The sequence below is a fragment of the Hylobates moloch genome, unplaced genomic scaffold (assembly GCF_009828535.3).
Source record: "Hylobates moloch isolate HMO894 unplaced genomic scaffold, HMol_V3 SCAFFOLD_3, whole genome shotgun sequence".
NCBI classification, from domain to species: domain Eukaryota; kingdom Metazoa; phylum Chordata; class Mammalia; order Primates; family Hylobatidae; genus Hylobates; species Hylobates moloch.
In genome coordinates this window covers 29,537,199-29,559,593 of record NW_026652278.1, presented here as the reverse complement: position 1 = coordinate 29,559,593, position 22,395 = coordinate 29,537,199, and the positions used below count along the sequence as shown (strand labels likewise).

Genomic DNA, 22,395 nt, shown 5'->3' with positions numbered 1-22,395 from the left:
ATTGGGTACGTGGTTCAAAGACTATATGAATTAGAAAAGTGATTTTTGGTATATTTCTCTTACGGACCATTAAAACTCTTTGAGCTCACTTTTCCCATATATCCGAAAATATGAATGATTTGAGTTTTGCATGAGAAAGGTATTTTCTATACTATGAGGAAGTGAGGCATATAGATTGATCTATATTTGTGAAATTTATTAGAAATTTTGTGCTTTTTGGCATACTTGTGAGTATATGGCTGTGTCTCAGTGATTATGTACCTACTTACATATATGTCTAACATGTATTTATAGATGAATAAGTTTTATAAAATCTTAATCATCTCATTAACTAGTTTTTTAAGTGTTGAGTTAATACTATTACATACATAATGAAACTTAAGCATAACTTATCAAAGAGTTTTGTTTGATTTGATTAACAAGAAAGTAAAATAGAATGTTATTGTTAAAATTTATTTTAAAGGTCTTCAAATTTTAAGGACTTTCTAAAGAAATGCTTAGAAAAGAATGTGGATGCCAGGTGGACTACATCTCAGCTACTGCAGGTAAGAGAGTATGACAACAGCAAATAATATAATTACTTTAACATCTCTCTAAGAATATAATTTCATATTCAGTGTGCTTTCTTTCCACTTAAGTTTTCTTGTGGAGAGTCAAAATGGCAGTAGTTAACATTTGCTTTACAAAATAAATGTTCCTGTTACCATCAGGCATTTAGCTTAAACGTTATTCCTCCTGTGCTTTTTTGATTCAGTTTAATTATGTTCTTTTCATTTTGGTAGTTATTTCCATTATGTCTCTCCAATTACTAGAAAGCAAGCTCCTTGGGGACAGGGGCCGTGAACTAATTAATTAAAAAATGTCTTACAGTGAGGGTAAATAGTAAATATTGTTGACTTAAAAAAAATGTTGTCAGTGATCGGGTAAATTTAATTTTGCTTTATAGAAGGACTACTTGTAATATATTAAATAAAAAATTGTCAATTTTATAGGTGGGCAAATAAAATGACAAATCTTGAGGCAATTACTGTTAGGTTGAGTTATTATGTAACTCCATCATAGTGTTTTAGGTTGACCTATTTATCTGGGGGAATAAAGCAGGAAAAAATTGCTTTGTTGTGTGCAGCAAGTATAGCCCTGGAACACACTTTCTATTATTATTTTGTTACCCCCACACTTGAAGCCCTTAGTCTGTGACAGACAGTGTTAAATGTTGAGTATACAAAGATGAATAAAATGGCTTCTTATTCTCAGGAATTTTAGAACCATGTCAAAAATACAGGTGTTTGTAGATACTTCTAACAGAATTCTAAAGCTTTTTATAATTTTGAGGCTTTGTTAGGGTTTATAGAGATGGTTACTTTTTAAGAAGTAATAATGAGGCCAGGTGTAGTGGCTCATGCCTGTAATCCCAGCACTTTGGGAGGCTGAGGCGGGTGGATCATCTGAGGTCAGGAGTTCCAGACGAGCCTGGCCAATATAGTGAAACCCTGTCTCTACTAAAAATACAAAAAATCAGCCAGGCATGGTGGCACATGCCTGTAATCTTAGCTACTCGGGAGGCTGAGGCAGGAGAATCACTTGAACCTGGGAGATGGAGATTGCAGTGAGCCGAAATCGTGCCACTGCACTCTAGCCTGAGTGATAGAGTGAGATTCCGTCTCAAAAAAAAAAAAAAAAAGTAATAATGTAGTGACCTGACGCTTGCTTTAAATTTCAATTAAAATTTTTTATTATAAAATTTTCAAACATACAGAAAGTACATGTACCTACTACCCAGATATAACAATTCTTATCATTTTTGACAAATTTGCTTCAGATTCTTAAAAATGTACAGATCCAGTTGTGGCAGTCCCTGCTTTTGCTCAAGCCCCCTCCCCTCTTTCTTTCTCAGATGTAGCATTATCTGAAGTTGTCTGTCATTTTCCTGCCCACATGTTCATATTTTTACCACATAAGAATGTGTGTTGTGTGTGTTTGAAACTTAGTTTAGTAGTATTCCAGTTGTTGAGTATGTTCTTTTTAATGATCAACAGCATCCCTTTGTTACTGTTGATTCCAACAAACCCATCCGAGAATTGATTGCAGAGGCAAAGGCTGAAGTAACAGAAGAAGTTGAAGATGGCAAAGAGGAAGATGAAGAGGAGGAAACAGAAAATTCTCTGGTCAGTATTTAGGAAAGAAATTTTATTTAGTGAATTTTTTTAGGTGGGTTTTGAGGTGTAGTTGTACCTATATCTAAGGATTGATGGGTGGCAATGCAAAACCTTTAAATTTAGACCTGAAGATTAGTGGCAAGATTGCTCCTTGCTGCACATTTTTGTTGTATTTCCTTTTTTTTTGAGATGGAGTCTCACTCTGTTGCCCAGGTTGGAGTGCAGTGGTCACCGCAACCTCCACCTCCCAGTTTCAAGTGATTCTTGTGCCTCAGCCTCCCGAGTAGCTGGGACTACAGGTGTGCACCACCATGCCCAACTAATTTTTATATTTTTAGTAGGATGGGGTTTCATCATGTTGGCCAGGCTAGTCTCGAACTCCTGACCTCAAGTGATCTGCCCTCCTCAGTCTCCCAAGGTGCTGGAATTACAGGTGTGCGCCACTGCACCCGGCCCATTTTTGTTATATTTCTTATGAGAAGAATTGTTAATTCTTTAAATTCAGCAACATTTACTGAATAAAGATCTGAAATCACTGTATGTCTGTAAACATTGTTTTGGTCACTCTTAAGGTCGTTTTAACACTAAAAATATATTAAATCTTTTTTAGCCAATACCTGCAAGTAAGCGTGCATCTTCTGACCTTAGTATCGCCAGCTCTGAAGAAGATAAACTTTCACAAAATGCTTGTATTTTGGAATCTGTCTCAGAAAAAACAGAACGTAGTAACTCTGAAGATAAACTCAACAGCAAAATTCTTAATGAAAAGCCCACCACTGATGAACCTGAAAAGGCTGTGGAGGATATTAATGAACATATTACCGATGCTCAGTTAGAAGCAGTGACTGAACTCCATGACAGAACAGCAGTAATCAAGGAGAATGAGAGAGAGGAGAAGAGGCCCAAGCTTGAAAATCTGCCTGACACAGAAGACCAAGAAACTGTGGACATTAATTCAGTCAGTGAAGGAAAAGAGAATAATATAATGATAACCTTAGAAACAAATATTGAACATAATCTAAAATCTGAGGAAGAAAAGGATCAGGAAAAGCAACAGATGTTTGAAAATAAGCTTATAAAATCTGAAGAAATTAAGGATACTATTTTGCAAACAGTAGATTTAGTTTCTCAAGAGACTGGAGAAAAAGAGGCAAATATTCAGACAGTTGATAATGAAGTTGGGCTTAGAAAGGAAGACACCCAAGAGAAATTGGGGGAAGACGACAAAGCTCAAAAAGATGTGATCAGCAATACAAGTGATGTGATAGGAACATACAAGGCAGCAGATGTGGCTCAGAAAGCGGATGAAGACAGTGCTGAGGATACACAGAGTAATGACGGGAAAGAAGTGGTTGAAGTAGGCCAGAAATTAATTAATAAGCCCATGGTGGGTCCTGAGGCTGGTGGTACTAAGGAAGTTCCTATTAAAGAAATAGTTGAAATGAGTGAAATAGAAGAAGGTAAAAATAAGGAACAAGTAATAAACAGTTCAGAGAACATAATGGATATCAATGAGGAACCAGGAACAACTGAAGTTGAAGAAATCACTGAGTCAAGTAGCACTGAAGGAATGGAGGTCAGAAGTGTGGTGGCTGATACTGACCAAAAGGCTTTAGGAAGTGAAGTTCAGGATGCTTCTAAAGTCACTGCTCAGATAGGTAAAGAGAAAAAAGAAATTCCGGTGTCGATTAAAAAAGAGCCTCAAGTTACTGCAGTTTCACAGCCCACTGAACCTCAGCCTGTTCTAATACCCAGTATTAATATCAACTCTGACAGTGGAGAAAATAAAGAAGAAATAGGTTCTTTATCAAAAACTGAAACTATTCTGCCACCAGAATCTGAGAATCCAAAGGAAAATGATAATGATTCAGGCACTGGTTCCACTGCTGATACTAGCAGTATTGACTTGAATTTATCCATCTCTAGCTTTCTAAGTAAAACTAAAGACAGTGGATCGATATCTTTACAAGTAAGTGTACATGAGTCATTGTTTGGGATTTCCTTTGCCATTTTCTCATTTCAGAGTTTATGTGAAATTGATGTCTTGAAAATAAAACAGCATTAAATCAATGTAGTATTAACCACATAAATTCTTACAGCCTATGAAAGCAATTAAAAAGAACTAAGGAGATTGTGGATGTAATCTTTAAATTTTGTGGTAGGATCTACCTATTTTTGCAGACCTGATGCAGATAAACAGTGTAATATGGTTGCTTGGTGTGATTAGGTTCCTTTATTAGACATATCTACATGCGACATTAGCAAGAATCAACAATATATAAGAGAATTAGAACTTGAAAGAATGATCTCTTTTAAGCACATTTAGGGTGTAAACAATCCTTGATTTACCATTGTCCCATACAGTCACAGACATTGCTACTGCCATGAGAACCACTGTGGGGAAAACAGAACAAACACTAAAGCCCAGAACACTTGGAGCTTTGAGTGTAATTCTCAAATTTTAGTGTGCTTAGGAGTTACTAGCGGCTATGTAGAAGTCTGGAGTGGGTCCCAAGAATCAGTATTTGTAAAAAAAGAGCCCACAGAGTTTTGATGCAGGTGATCCATGGGCTGCCCCTTGGAAAACACTTCCTAGACCCTCTGGGTTGATAGTAGCAGGAGAGAAGACAGAAAAGCAGGAACAACCTAGGAAAACTGATGTAAATGGATCTCTAGGGCATGAGTGATTAGTCTGCCTATCTGCCCCAAATTGTTAACATGTATTCCTAGGATTTTCTTCTTTTTTCAGTTTACTTTCTTTCACTGACTAAAATAACTACCACTCTGAAATTCATTCACTGACTTAATAGCCTCTTTTAAAAATGCAAATAACTTGTATAAGAATGAAGGAGATATTAATTACTGAACTTTTAGTAGCAGCTAAAGAAATGTGAAGTTTGGAGGTTAAGGTGTAGATAGGTGTATTTTTTGGAGTGTGCCAACTTTAGATTTTAGAGGAATGCTGGGTAGGGTACCGTAGTCCTGGACTCTGGAAGAAGAGCATGAGGATCCTGGAACCTTGGAGAAGAGAACAGTAAGAGGAGAGGATGCAGAAAGGTGATTGGAAGGTGCCAAGGAGAAACTATTTAAAATTCGGATGCATTTTGAGTTTAGCATTTTCACGTTCCATTTTTGCTCCCTCTGCCTTCTAACCCTTTCTTCTATATCAACACCCAGTAAGTATCTGCCCTGAACACTTAATTTGTTTACCAAAATGTATTTGTAGGAGTCTTATACATCTGTTATTTCTGTTTGCATTTAAATGTTTTTGGATACCAGTTGAGGAATGAAGAGTTTAGTCTTGATAAAGAATTTTAGGCCATAGCTAGCAGCCAAATCTGGTACTTTTGGGATGCAGTAGAGGCACTGTCTTTCTAGTAACCCTAAAATCATATATATATCTTTGGCCCTGAGATGGAGGGAGGAGGGGCTGTTGATATTATTGTTACTGATAAGTAGATTTTGATTCCCAGTGCTGGCAGTGTTTAAAAATTCCTTGAGAGCTTTTTCAAAAAAAATCGATTTCCAGCTACCCTTAGACCTGTCAATTTAGATTTTTTTAAGAGATGAGCCCCACAAATTCATTTTTAATTGTTTTGTCAGTGAAAAAGCAGAGGTATCTGAGAAACTACAAAGTGAAAAGATGAAAAAAAAGGATAACATGTAAAAGTTCTACTGATTAGCTATTATCACTTATGCCTAATTATAATGTGTCATAAAAGCTATACATGAACATGATCAAAATGCATACTTTGAAAAAATTTGATTTCATCTGTAAAGACGTGTAAGTCAGATGACGTTTAAGGTGTTATAACTGGTTCCACAAATGAATCTATTGCTTTATTAATACTTTCTATGTGTAATCTACATGCCTGTTCAGTTGTTTTGTTTTAAAAAAGTAAGAAATTTTAAAAGAAGGAGAAAATGTTTTCTACCTCCAGTATTCCCTGTACAAAGCCTAACTAAAATAAAATCTCACTCAGGAAACAAGAAGACAAAAGAAAACATTGAAGAAAACACGCAAATTTATTGTTGATGGTGTAGAAGTGAGTGTAACAACATCAAAGATAGTTACAGATAGTGATTCCAAAACCGAAGAATTGAGGTTTCTTAGGTGAGTAGAGAAACAACTTAATTAAAACTGGTTTGTGACTTCTTTTCAGTCTCTGAAAAGTCAGAAGAATAGAGAAACAAGGGTAAATTATTGGCTAATTTTTTTTTATTCTTTTACTACCGTTCCACTTGAAAGAAAATTTTTAAAACTTAAAAAAAAAACGTATTTCAGAAGTGTAATTTTTGCTGTTTTCTCTGTCATTACCATTAACTTTTATCAGACGTCAGGAACTTCGGGAATTAAGATTTCTTCAGAAAGAAGAGCAAAGAGCCCAACAACAGCTCAATAGCAAACTACAGCAACAACGAGAACAAATTTTCCGGCGCTTTGAGCAGGAAATGATGGTAAAGTCTGATTGTTACACCATTTTATATCATTTTGTGTTAATAATGACATTTAGTGCATTAAAAACAAACAGACAAAAAAAACTGGGTTATAGAACTTGTTCTCTGATTGCCAGATTTCTCTAGCTTTGGGATTTATTTCTGGCATTTTTATCCTTTTGGTGTTCTGGATGCCTTTTACTGATTTATTCTTTTTTCTTGAAAGGATTTTCTATCCCAGTCTACCTGGTTTATGGTGTGATGGGTTGTTTTATTTTTCTCTCATGAAAACTTAAAATCATGAAGCCAGTAAACAAAGTTCCTAGATTTGCCTATTGCTGGATAATTTTTCAGTGCTCTAATTCCATCTTTCAGATTTGGAATCCAAGATTTTAAGCCAGTTTAGAGCAACTGCCTTCAAACCTAGCCGAGCAGTAGGACTCCTCAGGGGCTTTTAAAAAATGTGCTTTATTCTCTGGCTTCTACAGTTAAGCCTCCACATCTCTATTTCCTGCTGCTAGAGGAAATAGTGCTGACTAGTCCTGGGTAGCTGTCACTGAGTCCTTTAGTTTTTGCCTTGTGTCCAAAGTTGGAAAAGGAATTAGTAATGTAATATAAAATTTTTGTAATTTATGTTGACTATCTGCCTTAATGTAGGTTAAAAAAAGTATCATTTGAAATGTTATAGTACTCATGTTTTGAATATAGTCCTTGTGTTGACTTGTAATTTTAATTGATAAAGATTGTTTTGTGTGAACTGTGGATTGTTGATTACATGAGTTGGATCATAACTGAGATTTCGTAAGAAAATAGTGAACTTTTGTTCTCATTGAGTATTTTTATAGTACTTATACTGTTTTCCAAAACCTTATAAAATCTGTATTTCTCTCCCCCACACTTTCTAAAAGGTTTTACTTTTCAATTTTTTTAAAAAGAAAACATCCATTACAAATAAGTAACTATACCTGTATTCATAAACAGTGTTACTAAGTGTTATATAAACAGGAGTCTTGTTGCAAGAGTAGATTTATAATTCCAAAAGATCTGTTCCAATAGAATAAGATGTTTATTTTAAGAATCTTGGCCGGGCGTGGTGGCTCACGCTTGTAATCCCAGCACTTTGGGAGGCTGAGGCAGGCGGATCACGAGGTCAGGAGATCGAGACCACGGTGAAACCCCGTCTCTACTAAAAATACAAAAAATTAGCCGGGCGTGGTGGCGGGCACCTGTAGTCCCAGCTACTCGGAGAGGCTGAGGCAGGAGAATGGCGTGAACCTGGGAGGCGGAGCTTGCAGTGAGCTGAGATTGCGCCACTGCACTCCAGCCTGGGTGACAGAGTGAGACTCCGTCTCAAAAAAAAAAAAAAAAAGAATCTTAACGTGGAAGAGTAAATCTGAAAATGACAATCTTATTATTAAATAATGGTGATATTAATATTTTATTAAAGTAGACTTCAAATAAGCTCTTTGATTTATCAAAAATTTTATTGGATAAATATTGAAATTTTTCTAATTTGCCTTACCACTTCACAACAATTAGCTGTTCTTCTGGATAATCTAAAAACTTTGAACATTCTACCAGTATAATAGAAAACAAATTTTGGGTTGGGCGCAGTGCCTTATGCCTGTAATCCTAGCACTTTGGGAGGCCGAGGTGGGCAGATCACTTGAGGCCAGGAGTTCAAGACCAGCCTGGCAAACATGGTAAAACCCCGCCTCTACTAAAAATACAGAACGATTAGCTAGGCAGGATGTCACAGGCCCGTAATTCCAGCTACTCAGGAGGCTGAGGCATGAGAATTCATTTGAATCTGGGAGGCGGAGGTTGTAGTGAGCAGAGATTGCGCCACTGCACTCCAGCCTGGGTGACAGAGGGAGATCCTGTCTCAAAAAGAAAAGAAAACAAACAAACAAAAAACAGAAAAGGGAAAAAAAAAAAAAAAGACCAGGCACATGGTTCATGCCTGTAATACCAGTATTTTGGGAGGCCAAGGCAGGAGGATTGCTTGAGCCTGGAGGTTTAAGACCAGCCTAGGCAACATAGTGGTAGCCCCATCTCTCCAAATAAATAAATAAATAAATAAATAAATAAAAAGATAAGCTAGTCATGGTGGCATGCACTGTAGTCCCAGCTACTTGGGAGGCTGAAGCAGGAGGATCGTTAGAGCCCAGGAGGCCGAGGCTGCAGTGAACTGTGATTGTGCAACTGCACTCCAGCCTGGATGACAGAGTGAGACCCTATCTCTAATAAATAAATAAAATAGAGAGAAAATTTCCATGTTAGGAAAAAATGAACTCATTTTTTTGAGAATTTTCGTAACATATTTTTAGTGCATTTGACTTTTTCAGTGTTGTGAAGGTTATAGCACATTACTAAATTGAAATACTGGTTATGTACTCTTAGGAAACATCTTTACTATAAGGCGTTAATATGGGTGATGGAAAAATTATCATCTTGAGCTATATTGTTTTACAGAGTAAAAAGCGACAATATGACCAGGAAATTGAGAATCTAGAAAAACAGCAGAAACAGACTATCGAACGCCTGGAACAAGAGCACACAAATCGCTTGCGAGATGAAGCCAAACGCATTAAAGGAGAACAAGAGAAAGAGTTGTCCAAATTTCAGAATATGCTGAAGAACCGAAAGAAGGAGGTAAGTGTAAACTACTGTTTTTAATTACTAAAGTTTTTTTTTTAATTGTTTTAAGACTATCTAAGGAATTAGGAATACTAATAATACTTGAGAGTTAAATAGCACTCATTCATTCTTTCATTTGGTCTTCTCAACAGTCATATAGAGTTGTAATAAGGCCAATCATTATTCCCATTTTACTGCCAAGAAAACTGGAGTAAGAGAGGTTTTAGTGACCTGTTTAAGTTCACCTCAAGAGAGGTTTTAATGACCTGTTCACAGACTACCCCTAAATATCCAGCTAAACCTTGAATCAGGTCTTCAAATTGAGTTTAATCCGTCTTCCGGTCTACCATTGTCCTTAATGCAACACATTTAAGTCCTTATATAAAAGTATTTTTTAGAAAACTTACTATGTTGTGTTTGCCAGGGGCAGCAGTGATTCATTTTATTATTTATAAGTTATTTGTCATCATTAATTCACACTTTTAACGATTTTGTTTGTTGATTAGCTTTATTGCCTTTCATGGATATTGTGCCAAACAAAAGCTGAATAACCTGAAATTTGACATGCTATCTATAACTCATCAAATTGTGAGGTACTTTGAAGAACTAGAAGTGGAACATATCTGTAAAGTCATTTGATTAGAATGAGTTTTTTCATTGTTTCCTGAAACTGTTTCATATTGTTATAGAATCTGTTTGCAGTATAAAAGCTTGTCATTGCTTCAGAAGGAAGATTTACATATTATATTAGCATATTTTTTTGTCTCAAATTAAAACTAAAAGAGCTTTACATGTAGGTAATTTTCAGAGATAATTTTATAATTTATTAACATTTTCAGTATAGGAAGACGATTTGCCTTTTCATGATATAAAAGACACCAGAGACAATGATTATGATCAATTTTATTAGGGTTGGAACAAACAGAAACCTCAGCCAAACTAATAAATGCATTTTCACTTTTGTTACACGTCTCAAATACCCAGATTCATTGACCTTAACTTTTAAATTGAGAAGAAAATTGAACGTCATATTGCTGAATCTTAAGGATTTGCTTTAAAAAGGATAGAGTCAAACATTAATAAATACAGTGATTTTATGATTTCTTTAGATAAAGATGAATGAAATGGTATGTAATTTTATTTGATGTGGCTTCCATTTCTAAAAATCACTATTTTATTACTGTTTCTTATGTTTTATGTAGAATTGCTGTATATACTGTGAGGTATGACATTACTGGGGCTACATGTTAATTTTCTCACAAGTAGTTTTTGAGATATTCTTTATATCAGTTAAATTTTAAAAATTTTACAGATAAATATGTGGTTTAATCCTAAATATAAAAGTCTCAGTTGTTGTTGTTGTTTGGGGGTAGGAGAGTTTCAGCCACTGAACATGTTTGAGATATGATACGCATATTTTAAATAATTACATTATGTATTTTTTTTCCTTATTGCTAAATTTCTTGCATTTGGGGAGTCTCTTCCTTTTAATGGTGATTTGGTTTCATGAGGGATTACTGATGGGAAATTTTAAATACACGATGTTAAATCAAAATCAGTCTCTTTCACGGACCATCAATAGCATGTGGTGATTTGGAATCTGGTTTCTTTTGGTGCTTCTACTTGTAAACACATGATTGTTTTTCATAGTTGGATTACAGATCTATTGTTAGATGGAATATACTTCTAGTATTTTGAAATGATTAAAAGAAGGAGCTCTAAAATGTACTTCATTCTATATTTTATCTGCTATAATAAATCATAGCTTACTAAACTTATTTTTAAGAGTGCTTATATTACCAATTTTTAAGTTGACAGGCTTGGCTTAACTTGTCAGCAAAGGGGAATATTATTCTAATCCTATTCAAGATCATCAGATACATTCATTTTTACCACACCATGTATAAAATGGTGTTATTTATGAAAAAACTTAGTATCCATTTATTTCTCCTTTGTGTATTCTAAGACTTGCTTTCCTTTTTTGTTTTTGGCCTCATTAAGTAGGTTTTATTTAGCATTATTTCTTTAGTATGATCAAGGCAATTGTGAAATTTTGCACTTTTATAAATGGCATTAGCTTTCCTTATGTTCAATATTTCCAACTATGTCAACAGATACATTTATAATTTTATGATCTTTCAACAAGGTCAGTTGAGTTTATCACCTTTAGTTCAGCATCAGTGCTGCAAGTAATTCTTCACTGGTTGTCTTTGGACCTTTAAGAAAGAGAATGATACATAGGGTTATTTAGCAACTAATTAACCTTTGTGTGGTGTAATGTCCCTTTCTGCACTGAGATTATGCATGTTCTATTCTTTCATTCTTTTTCACCAGACTAACACCTATGCTAATGCATGTTGAAAGGAACTTTTTAACAACTTTAATATTTGATTTGTGGCTTATCTGCTCTCATAAATGCTTGCTGTGGAGAAAGTATTATTTCCCCACCTCCTGCATGCTTATACACTGTAGGTTATAAATGAAGTGGAGAAAGCACCCAAAGAGCTGAGAAAAGAGCTCATGAAACGCAGGAAAGAGGAGCTTGCACAAAGCCAGCATGCTCAGGTAACAGCAGCAGCTTAATGCTACTAAAACCAGAAAGCACCATTTTCTCACAGCTTGATAAACCATGGTTGAAAGGGTAAATTTTAAGTGTTATTATTATGTGATGTTGACTTCTCCCCATTCAAAAACTCCTGGAATCTTCTTTATTTAATACTAAATTCATACTAATGGTGACATTTAAGTTGCTAATATGAAATTAAGTAGAATGTTTGGAAAGTTGACTCCAGATGAAATAAACAAGTATATGAATGTATAATCCACTGTTACCTGATTTTAATCTTGATGGGAGCTTATAGTTTTAAGTAGTAATGCCAATGTTTGATAGAAAACTTTTAGGACATAAAAATAGAGGATGGTATATAAGCTTTGTGCTTACAAAGAGTATGCCCATTAAAACACTATTATTTCTATAAAGTTCAGTTAGAAGAAAAATAGCAAATGGTAACTTTAAATGGTAGTTCAAACATGTAATTACTTTTAAGCTTGACAACATAAGCAACTTTAAGACTGGATTTTAAATATTAAGTACCTTGTTTTTCTTTTTGGTTCACAATCCAGCAGTTAAACAGACTATTTTTACCTATATAGAGTTTAAAGCAACCCGATCTAGGTTATGATAAAGTTAAGCCTTGTCATAAGATGGGTGAATTCTTTTTTTTTTTTTTTTTTGTGAATCGGAGTCTCGCTCTGTCTCCAGGCTGGAGTGCAGTGGTGTGATCTCGGCTCACTGCAACCTCCGCCTCCCAGGTTGTTCAAGCAATTCTCCTGCCTCAGCCTCCTGAGTAGCTGGGACTACAGGCGTGCGCCACCACGCCAAGCTAATATTTTGTATTTTTAGTAGAGACGGGGTTTCACCAGTTGGTCAGGATGGTCTTGACCTCGTGATCTGCCCACCTCAGCCTCCCAAAGTGCTGGGATTACAGACGTGAGCCACCACCACTGGCTTGGTAAATTCTTTTCAAAATGAGATAAATTAGTATTTTTAACAGAATTTTCTAGAATTATCTCACATGACAAAGTCTTTCATATGAAGGAAGATGAATCTTCTGATTAAATTTATACTAAGCCTGGAGGCAAGGATAAATAAGCTCAATTTTCCCATTACATAAGTCAGTGAAAAGAAGAGATGTGTATCGTGTATTAATTGTTCCTTTGAATTTTCTTTTTAATGTCGTTTTATGTGATTTAACAAGTGGTTCCCAGACTTGTGGATTTTATAGACCTATAAAAAGAAACATAGAAACAATAAAAACCACTGGGGACCATGACATGGGCTGCCATTAAAAAAATTTTTTTTTAAATTTTGCTAAGTAAAGATATTTTAAAACTGCCATTTACTTGTCACCAATTTCAAAGGAGAGAATATTTTTAACACCATGAAAAATAAGGAAAATATAATCTTAGAATTTAAAAATTAAATAAAACTAACTTGTCTGAATAAATTTTGTTCGCTTTTGTTTTTTTCTTGCCATGAGCCATTGAAACATTTTGTCTTGGCCTGGTGTGGGTATTCTTAGTTTAAGGTGGTTAATAGCAAACGCAGCATTTACTATATGTCAGGCATTGTTCTAAATGCTTTATGTGTATGAACTTATTTAATCTGAGTTAATTATCCTTGAGGTAGTCTTATTACCCCCAGTTTACAGTTGAGGGAACTCAAGCACAGGAAGGCTGAGTGACCCTGCCAAGATCACACACCTGGGTAGTGGTAGAGCCAGGATTCTCCCCCAGATAAGTTTGGGTACATGTTTCACACACTGATTCGCTGCACCATGCTGCCTCTCATATTTAAGCTACCTACTCGTGCTGCAACTTAAACTCTAGTCGGCTTGACTCTGGTTCTTGGCCATGTCTTGTTACCAGGTGAAGAGGAAGTCCTTGCTGGCCACACATGTACTTTTGGATAATTTGGATTTCAAACCAGATTAGAATAATATGGTTTTTGCCTTATAAAGGAATATAGGCTTTTATTAATTCCAAAAGGCCATGTATCAAATTCTAAAGTCAAAACTGAGAATTAATGTTGAATGAATTAGATAATACTATGTTTTAATAAGACTTTCTTGGTGATTTTTCATATAATTTTGGGAACAGGCCAGTATTTTGAGAGTAGAGCTGAAAGTAGTCATAAATTCCTCCAGTAAATCTAATGAGGAATTTAGTAATCTAACAAATATTGAAAGTATTTCTATCTACTGCTTTAAGCGAAGGTACAAAAGCTTTATAACTTTACAGTCTATTTCAAACTTTTTTTGAGAATTGATAAGTAATGGTCATACAGTCATGGAGCTGGAACATATTTGATCATTTAAGTCCAGTGGTTTTCAAACTATACAACAGGAACTTTTGACTTTGGAAGAAGCAACTCTGGGAGTCCCTAAGAAGGCAAGGACTCTGGGCTGTGAGCCCCTGCTTCTGCTTCAACTCAAGCAGCACCACTTTTGCTGTGTTTTGTAAACTGGGATTTTTGGGGGTGAGTTTTAAAAAAGGGGGTTCTACTAGCTTAAAAAACAACAGCAACACACTAGAGTTTGGAAACCACTGATCTAGTTCAAATCCTTCATTTTACAGATGAGAAAGAGGTCCCTCTGTTAAGTAACTTGTTCCAGGCCTCAAGAAACTCAACATTTGTATAATTATTCTTTTCATTTACAAAAAGTCATTCAGATATATTCTCACCTGGGAGGTGCATTCTATTCTGATCCACAGGGTGTTGCTCAGATCATGATTCAGTCTTTTCAGTTGTCATCTTGTGCAGTCTTCAACGCCCAAATGCAGGACGTAAGTCCCACGTGCCTGTGGGAGGATGGCTTCTCCTGTTTTACCTGCCTTTTCACATGTGCCTTTTCATTGTTGGCTTCATTTGCCAAAATCTAGATGATTGATACATGATAATGTTTGTAATGACAATAATAGTAATAACCTGACTTTAGAGTACAGTATTCTTCAGAGTTTTCACATTTGATTCTCATTGCCACCACCCTAATACAGGGATGGAGTCATATAACCATTTTACAGATGAAGAAATTGAGGCACAGAAGACTGTGATCTGCCTCAAGTCACATAAGAGATTAACGGTAGAGCTGGAACTAGAGCACTTTTAACACAGTGTTCTGTCTACCCCGTCACAAATTCTAATTTGGGATTTTCATATTTTTCAAGAAAATAAAATATCCTCTGAATAGTATAAGCTTTGCACATGTGAGAAATTGAATGCTGTGATTAGATTTTTATTTTCGTGTGAAGTGACATTTTGATTGCATATATGTTTATGTAGATGTTTTACTTATGGATATGGTCAGAAAAGCCATGTTAAAAGTAGTGATTTTCATTCCATTTAGCTCTATTTTCCATTTATTCAAGTAGTCAATAATGAATAGTGAGTTGCTATTCTCCTTATTGTAGTTTTAAGTTAAGTCGGAAATTCCAAGCTGTATTCTTTCTTGCAGTTTCTGTAGGGAAATAACTAGCTCATTTAACACTGTAATTTTTGTTTGTGAAGTTTGATATATATAACAGGAGTAGATAGAATACAGCTTGATTTCAACCCCTCCTTTTTCCTCTCCTGAAATTAGACTTGTTTTTTATTATTGGCAGCTGTTTGATTTTTTACAGTTTTCTAAGAGTGTAAGTAAAACATTGATTTTTAAAAGGAGAGGGAGAAATTATGAATTATGATCACTTTTCTGATCATTACCATTTTTAGCCTTTCTTTTCATTTAAAATGATCAAATTCTATACAAATAGCCCAATATATCATAACCCTTTCTTACAGTTTTCTAGACCCCAAAGTTGTATTTTTAATGTTTATAGTTATCTGATTAATATGATAAAACTGTTTATCCGAATTTAAACTTGTACTTTTAAAGGGCACTCATTTTACAATTTGTGTGTTTACTTTAAAAAATGATTTTTGGCCTTAATAGTTTGGGTTCTTTTGTTGTTGTCTTTTATTTGTTAATCCAAGTGATTAAGTTCATCTGTTTTTTTTTTTTTAAGGTGTGTTTGTGTAATCTTTTTGAAATGTGAGTGCTCTTTTCGTACCTGAAAGTAATTTCTAATTATAAATTCCATTGTGAATGTTACTGTATTTGGCTTTTGAAGTTAGGGAATTTAGTGAATGTGTAATAACATTAACATTTTGTTTGTTTTGAGGTAATGAAATATATTGATTAGTGTGTAAGGGACCTTTTCAGATAATTTTTAGCTTTAATATAAAAAATCCTTTATACACTGTCTGACTACATAGTCATCCAGATTCTGCTTTAATTTTTCAAGTCTATAGCTCTGTAAGGCAGCTGGGTTCTTTGCTAACTCTAATTGTTAGGACTTGTATACATTGGACTTATTCTGCCTATCTTCACTTTTACCTGTTGATCCCTGTCTTACTTCTGGAGCCACACAGTGCTAGTTCTGCCTGCTTCAATATATAAACAGTCATAGCTCTTCTTTACCCTTTATGAGTTAGCTGCTTTAAGGAACACTTCTCTAGTTCTTTCAGGCAGTCATTGTGAGGCGTGGTTTCTGAATCCTTTATTCCCAGCTTTGAGTTTTCTGTGGTTTACTTTTGAACTTTTAAAAATGTGATACTCAGGGAAGGGACCTACTACTCTTTATGTGGACTGAGACCAAGACTGTTGATACTTGGGACCAATTGAGTAGAAGCTCCTTGAAGGCAGAACTCTCTTTCATTAATTTTAGTAACCTTCTAAGTAGTATAGTGCCCACCATTTACTAAGTGCTTAATAGAGGTTTTCTTTGAATTGAACTCTTACCGTGTTTAATTTAGATGTAAATACAGTAATATGAACAAAAATTGCATAGATGAGAAATTATATTTACTGTTTTAGTGCTGGCTTATATTTACCTTTTTAATTTTCCCATAAGTATTTATTCACCCCATCCTTACTTTTGTGTTTGATTTTTTTTGTGCCTAAGTGTAAGATTTATATTTATGCTAGTTAATTTAGACTCACTGTTTCTGTCTACACAGATTTTTTTTTAATCCTGTATGCAAACCAATGATAAAAATGTTGAACAAAAGAAAACTCTTTGATATTTTTGCAGGTTACGTTGTTTATTGAACAAGTTTGTATATAGAAATTTTACAATTGAGGCCAGGCGCGGTGGCTCACGCCTGTAATGCCCAACACTTTGGGAGGCCGAGGTGGGTGGATCACAAGGTCGGGAGATCAAGACCATCCTGGCTAGCATGGTGAAACCCCGTTTCTACTAAAAAATACAAAAAATTAGCCGGGCGTGGTGGTGGGCGCCTGTAGTCCCGGCTACTCAGGAGGCTGAGGCAGGAGAATGGCATGAACCCGGGAGGCGGAGCTTGCAGTGAGCCGAGACCGCGCCACTGCATTCCAGCCTGGGCGACAGAGCAAGACTTCGTTTCAAAAAAAAAAAAAAGAAAAAGAAATTTTACAATTGAAATTACAGAAACAGTTTAATTTTGTTACAAATAGTACGAAAAAGAAAAGCTTGAACAACTTTGTTATAACTACTTAAAAGATAGGCTTGGAGATTTTGCATCTCTTTAAATAAAACTCAGAAGCCCTTATTCTAGATAGTTGAATTTAAATATTCATTGAAAATTTCTTCAATGATAATTGCCTTAATGATAAAGTTTTACAGGTGACTATAGCCAAGTTGGTAATTGCATTTTATAGAGGCATTCGAAATACTATATATGTATTTATGCTAAAATGCAAATGATGATGCAGATGAAACAGCAGCATTTACAACACCAAACTAGTTCACTCTCTAACATGAACTTTGTCACCTCCAGAGATTCAGGATGGTAGCAAGGCAACCATCCTGGGGAGTGGAGTGAGACTTTCTGTGCATTTGAGGAGCTGCCTGGCAGTGATCCAGACCTTGTCAGACTCTAAGGCCTCAAGAATAGTTCCAAAATGCATCTTGGGTTTTGGTCTTCTCGAGGACGTGCAAGAGGGGGGATTACAAGTGAAATTCTGCTTCAATTCTAAATTCTGAATCTACACAAAAATTGATTGAATAGTCCTTGAGCCAGTCACCACCTGCTGTAACTGCCAAGAGAGGGATGGACAGATCCAAATTTACATTTCTTCAATTTGGATGTTACTCCTTTTCTTCTGTAAATGTATGATTCTAGCAGAAAGACCATAAGTCACTTTAACATTTCCTTTTTTTGCACAATAATTGAAGGATGTTTTTCTAAAGCAGAAATTTGGCATTCGGGTAGAGAGTATGTACTCAATAAATATTTGTTGAATGAATTAGTGAATCCCAAACATGTTTATAGAATTCTGTGATTATACAAATTTTCTTGATAGATTTATAGTATGTAACTCACTTTCCTATCCCCAGTTTGCATTTCTCTAGCAATGCATTACTTCTCATTAATTTCTCAACTATTGTTCTTTTTAGGCATATGCTGTAGATACAGAAACTATCTTCTTCTTTTGAGATAGCCATGGTATTTCTTCCTAAAATTTATCTCCTAAAATTCTTCCTCTTTAGTTCCCCAAATTCTGGTATCTGTTTTACCTGTTAGCTCTTAATTGCCTTTCTTCCTAGAGGGCCTTCCTTTTTTTTTTTTTTTTTTTGAGATCGAGTCTCACTCTGTCACCCAGGTTGCAATGCAGTGGCATGATCTCAGCTCACTGCCACCTCCACCCTCTAGATTCAAGCAATTCTCCTGCCTCAGCCTCCCTAGTAGCTGGGATTACAGGCACCCGCTACCACACCTGGCTAATTGTTGTATATTTAGTAGAGATGGGGTTTCACCATGTTGGCCAGGCTGGTCTCGAACTCCTGACCTCAAGAGAACCACCCGTGTTGGCCTTCCAGAGTGCTGAGATTACAGGCATGAGCCACCATACCTGACACTTAAAGGGCATTTCTTATTTATCCTTGTTTTAGTCACACCATAGTGGAATGAGTAATCAGTTTTAGAAGCTGCAAATTTACTGTTCTCTCAAAGATGCTAGTGTAATAGGGCACTTTAATTATGAGTGGGCTATATGTTTATTCTGTATGTATCCTTCTTAGTGAGTTTAGAATATATTGTATTCTAATGCTTTTTTCTTAGACTGAATTAGGTGACTAAATACACTTGTACTATATAATTTTGGTGATTTTAAAATCCAGCTAACTTTGCAAACTTGGTTTGGAAATCTTGTTAACCACTAATATATACAGCCATATAGATAAATGGATGTTTAGTTCATTAGATACTTATTAACTGACAATTAACTTTTTAATAGGAGCAAGAGTTTGTTCAGAAACAACAGCAAGAATTAGATGGCTCTCTGAAAAAGATCATCCAGCAGCAGAAGGCAGAGTTAGCTAATATTGAGAGAGAGTGCCTGAATAACAAGCAACAGCTCATGAGAGGTAATTTTTTTAAAATTAAGAAATACCGCAAAATGTAGAATTCCTTATGACAGTAGAAGTGAACGTAAACATATAACCCTTAAAATTTCTTCTTGCCCTGATGATGCTGGAAATATATCTGAATAATTTTGTATACTCATTATGCCTTATAGTTGTTAGTATACCTAATGGTCGTGTGTTAGAATGGGATTTAAAGTACTTATCTTCCCTAACAAATTAGCTTAGATTTTTTTTTCTTTCATATTAAGATTAAATAGGATTTTGGTGTTCGGGGTAGGACATTCTCTGTTTATACGATGTTAGAACAGACTGGAAAGAGGTAATAGATATTGCCTTACGTTGGTTACAATTGCACTTACAGCTCAGAATGTCAACATGTGTGTGCAAGTTAGTGTATTTAGAATACTTCTATGTAAATATTAAAATGAAGAGCAAAGTACATTAGTAAAAAAAGAGCAAAGTGACATTTTGAAAACTGCTGTCTTCTAGCTCGAGAAGCTGCAATTTGGGAGCTCGAAGAACGACACTTACAAGAAAAACACCAGCTGCTCAAACAGCAGCTTAAAGATCAGTATTTCATGCAAAGACATCAGCTACTTAAGCGCCACGAGAAGGTTAATGAAAGGAAAATTTCTTCATTTTTTTGTTCATTTTAAAGTTTGCAAAGCTATTTAGTTTTGAAACTTAAGTTTCTTAGATAATCAATTTTAGATTTCCTTTCTGTCTTTTATCCTACAATTTCTTGGATGAAGTTTGGAGTAATTAATTGTATCTTGATCATGATTGCAAACTTCTTTTCTACAAATTATCAGGAAAGTAACTAATTACAGTGCTTAAAGACGTTTTACACCTTGTAATCTTCATCTTGGCCCTCAAAGGTAGCTATTTTGGCTCTATTTGTGGTTCAAGTATCTTAAAGTATGGACTCCTTGTACTTATTAAAAGAGTTGCAATATAAAACTCTCATCACTAATAACTTTCTTTTCTTTTTATTCTTTTGAGACAGAGTCTTGCTCTGTCACCTGGGCTGGAGTGCAGTGGCACTCAATCATAGCTCACTTAACCTCGAACTCCTGGGTTCAAGGGATCCTCCTACCTCAGCCTCCCAAGTATATTCATGTACCACCACACCCTGCTAATTAAAAAAAAAAAATTTTGTGTGTGGAGACAGGGTATCACTATGTTTCACAGGCTGGTCTCAAACTCCTAGGCTCAAGTGATCCTCCTGTGTCAGCCTCCCAAAGTGCTGGGATTACAGGTGTCAGCCACCAGACCTAGCCTAACTTCTTACGAGTTATTTTGTGCCTAGTATTTTGCTGGTCACTGCAACAAGGGAGAGGGTAATTATAGGAAACAACAACAACAAAATGGCATATTTGAATATGCATGTGGGTACTGACTATTGTTTCTGTGTCACTGGATTCTATTTAAAACTTTCATAGGAAACAGAGCAAATGCAGCGTTACAATCAAAGACTTATTGAGGAATTGAAAAACAGACAGACTCAAGAAAGGGCAAGACTGCCCAAGATTCAGCGCAGTGAAGCCAAGACTCGAATGGCTATGTTTAAGAAAAGTCTGAGAATTAACTCAACAGCCACACCAGATCAGGACCGTGATAAAATTAAACAGGTAAATATGCAAATTAGTCTCTCCTCTTTTAGGTTTTAAAGTTTTGAATGACCATTAGAAGTTCTACAAAATTCCTTTCTTTCTAAACAATTAGAGCCACCTTAGGCTTGTTGATGTTCACTTTAACTCTGTGGGCTGGGGCTATAGATATATGGCATATACCAATTAGTCTTCCCCAGGATGGTGGGGCTGGGGCTATAGATATATGGCATATACCAAATAGTCTTCCCCACAGAGAGTAAAGCCCTTCCTCCTATACCCCATACCAGCTCCTGAGCTAGACCGGTCCTAAGACCAGCCCTGGGAATGAGATGACTTGGACAACTTTTCAAGTCAAGATATATGGCCTCACTGTGATACTTCTGTAGTCACGGTCACACACACAAATTAGCTCAGATCACTAAGCAGATAGGAGGATCAAGGTTTTAATCAGAAGTTCCTGCTCCCCCCTGAAGCTGTGATGTGGACTCCAGGTTTGAGTCTCAGCATATTATTACTTGTAGCTTCAGTGTATTGTGCCTTGTTTTGTTAAATTCCTTTATATCTTCAGAATATATAGAAATCACATGCTTCTGAACTATAATTTATCTTTTTTTCTTATTTATAGTTTGCTGCACAAGAAGAAAAGAGGCAGAAAAATGAGAGAATGGCTCAGCATCAGAAACATGAGAATCAAATGCGGGATCTTCAGTTGCAGTGTGAAGCCAATGTCCGCGAACTGCATCAGCTGCAGGTCAGATACGGAAGCCTGACAGCAAAGCCCATAGGATGCGGCAGCACAAGTGGCTGCTTTTGAGAGAACACTAGCTAGCCAAAGTCAACTGCATCATACTTACGAACATGCTGGGTTTGAGAGGTTCTGTTTTTTGTACAGATCCAAATGAAGATCAGTTTAGTATCATAGGCACTTGTGTAGATTATATATAACCATGATTAATGTAAACATGAAGCTAAATTGTAACCTACGAAATTGAGTCTTTCAAAAGCAGTATTGAGTATGGTTTTTAGTATATTTTGCAAGAAGATGTGGAGAGTTTCAAAATGATGTAGACAGTTTTGTTGTCATATTCTGAATTTTTTTGTCAGATTCTAAATTTAACATTTCTTTTCCATTTAGAGGGAAATAGTTTATTTTCTTCTAGGTTTTTGAAATACGTGATAAGTTAAATACATGGGAATTTTTCTCCTAAGAAATTTAAAGGTTACTTGAGAGAGGGCTGATTTAGGACCTTACATAGAGTGTACAGCCCATCTAAAATGTTTAAGATTTCAGAGTAGTGTATAAATGTGGGTATCTATAGATTTGCTTAATTTACTATAGTAGAACAGATCCTAATAGATTGGCCTAATGGGCCAATAGATCTATTACAGGAATAGATCTATTAGGCCAACCCTTCAGTACCAGATCCTACATTCTGTACTCACGGGTAAAATGTATGCAAGCTGCCTTCTGAAGTGTCAGTTTTATGAGCAAATCTTCTTAGAAAGGAAAAACAAAAGCTCAAGCTAGTTCTTTTTAAGTTCTTTTTATATTGTATGTAATAGTTCTAGCTTCTAAACTCGTAAAAATGAAGCTATGATTCATT

At 35.6% G+C, this 22,395-nt stretch overlaps 1 protein-coding gene across 2 annotated transcripts in view; it reads left to right on the top strand.

The window, feature by feature from the left end:
* The window catches only part of SLK (STE20 like kinase), a 62,603-nt gene that overhangs the window by 32,187 nt on the left and 8,021 nt on the right, over positions 1 to 22,395 (top strand). Inside the window, exons 7-17 of one of the 2 annotated variants that reach the window (XM_032178445.2) lie at positions 464 to 545; positions 2,037 to 2,165; positions 2,767 to 4,125; positions 6,140 to 6,270; positions 6,491 to 6,614; positions 9,069 to 9,248; positions 11,706 to 11,798; positions 19,049 to 19,178; positions 19,668 to 19,792; positions 20,621 to 20,809; positions 21,417 to 21,542. In XM_032178445.2, coding sequence (XP_032034336.1) covers positions 464 to 545; positions 2,037 to 2,165; positions 2,767 to 4,125; positions 6,140 to 6,270; positions 6,491 to 6,614; positions 9,069 to 9,248; positions 11,706 to 11,798; positions 19,049 to 19,178; positions 19,668 to 19,792; positions 20,621 to 20,809; positions 21,417 to 21,542 — 2,668 coding nt within the window. The remainder of the gene's footprint in view (positions 1 to 463; positions 546 to 2,036; positions 2,166 to 2,766; positions 4,126 to 6,139; positions 6,271 to 6,490; positions 6,615 to 9,068; positions 9,249 to 11,705; positions 11,799 to 19,048; positions 19,179 to 19,667; positions 19,793 to 20,620; positions 20,810 to 21,416; positions 21,543 to 22,395) is intronic. The other variant, XM_032178456.2, reaches the window with a different exon arrangement.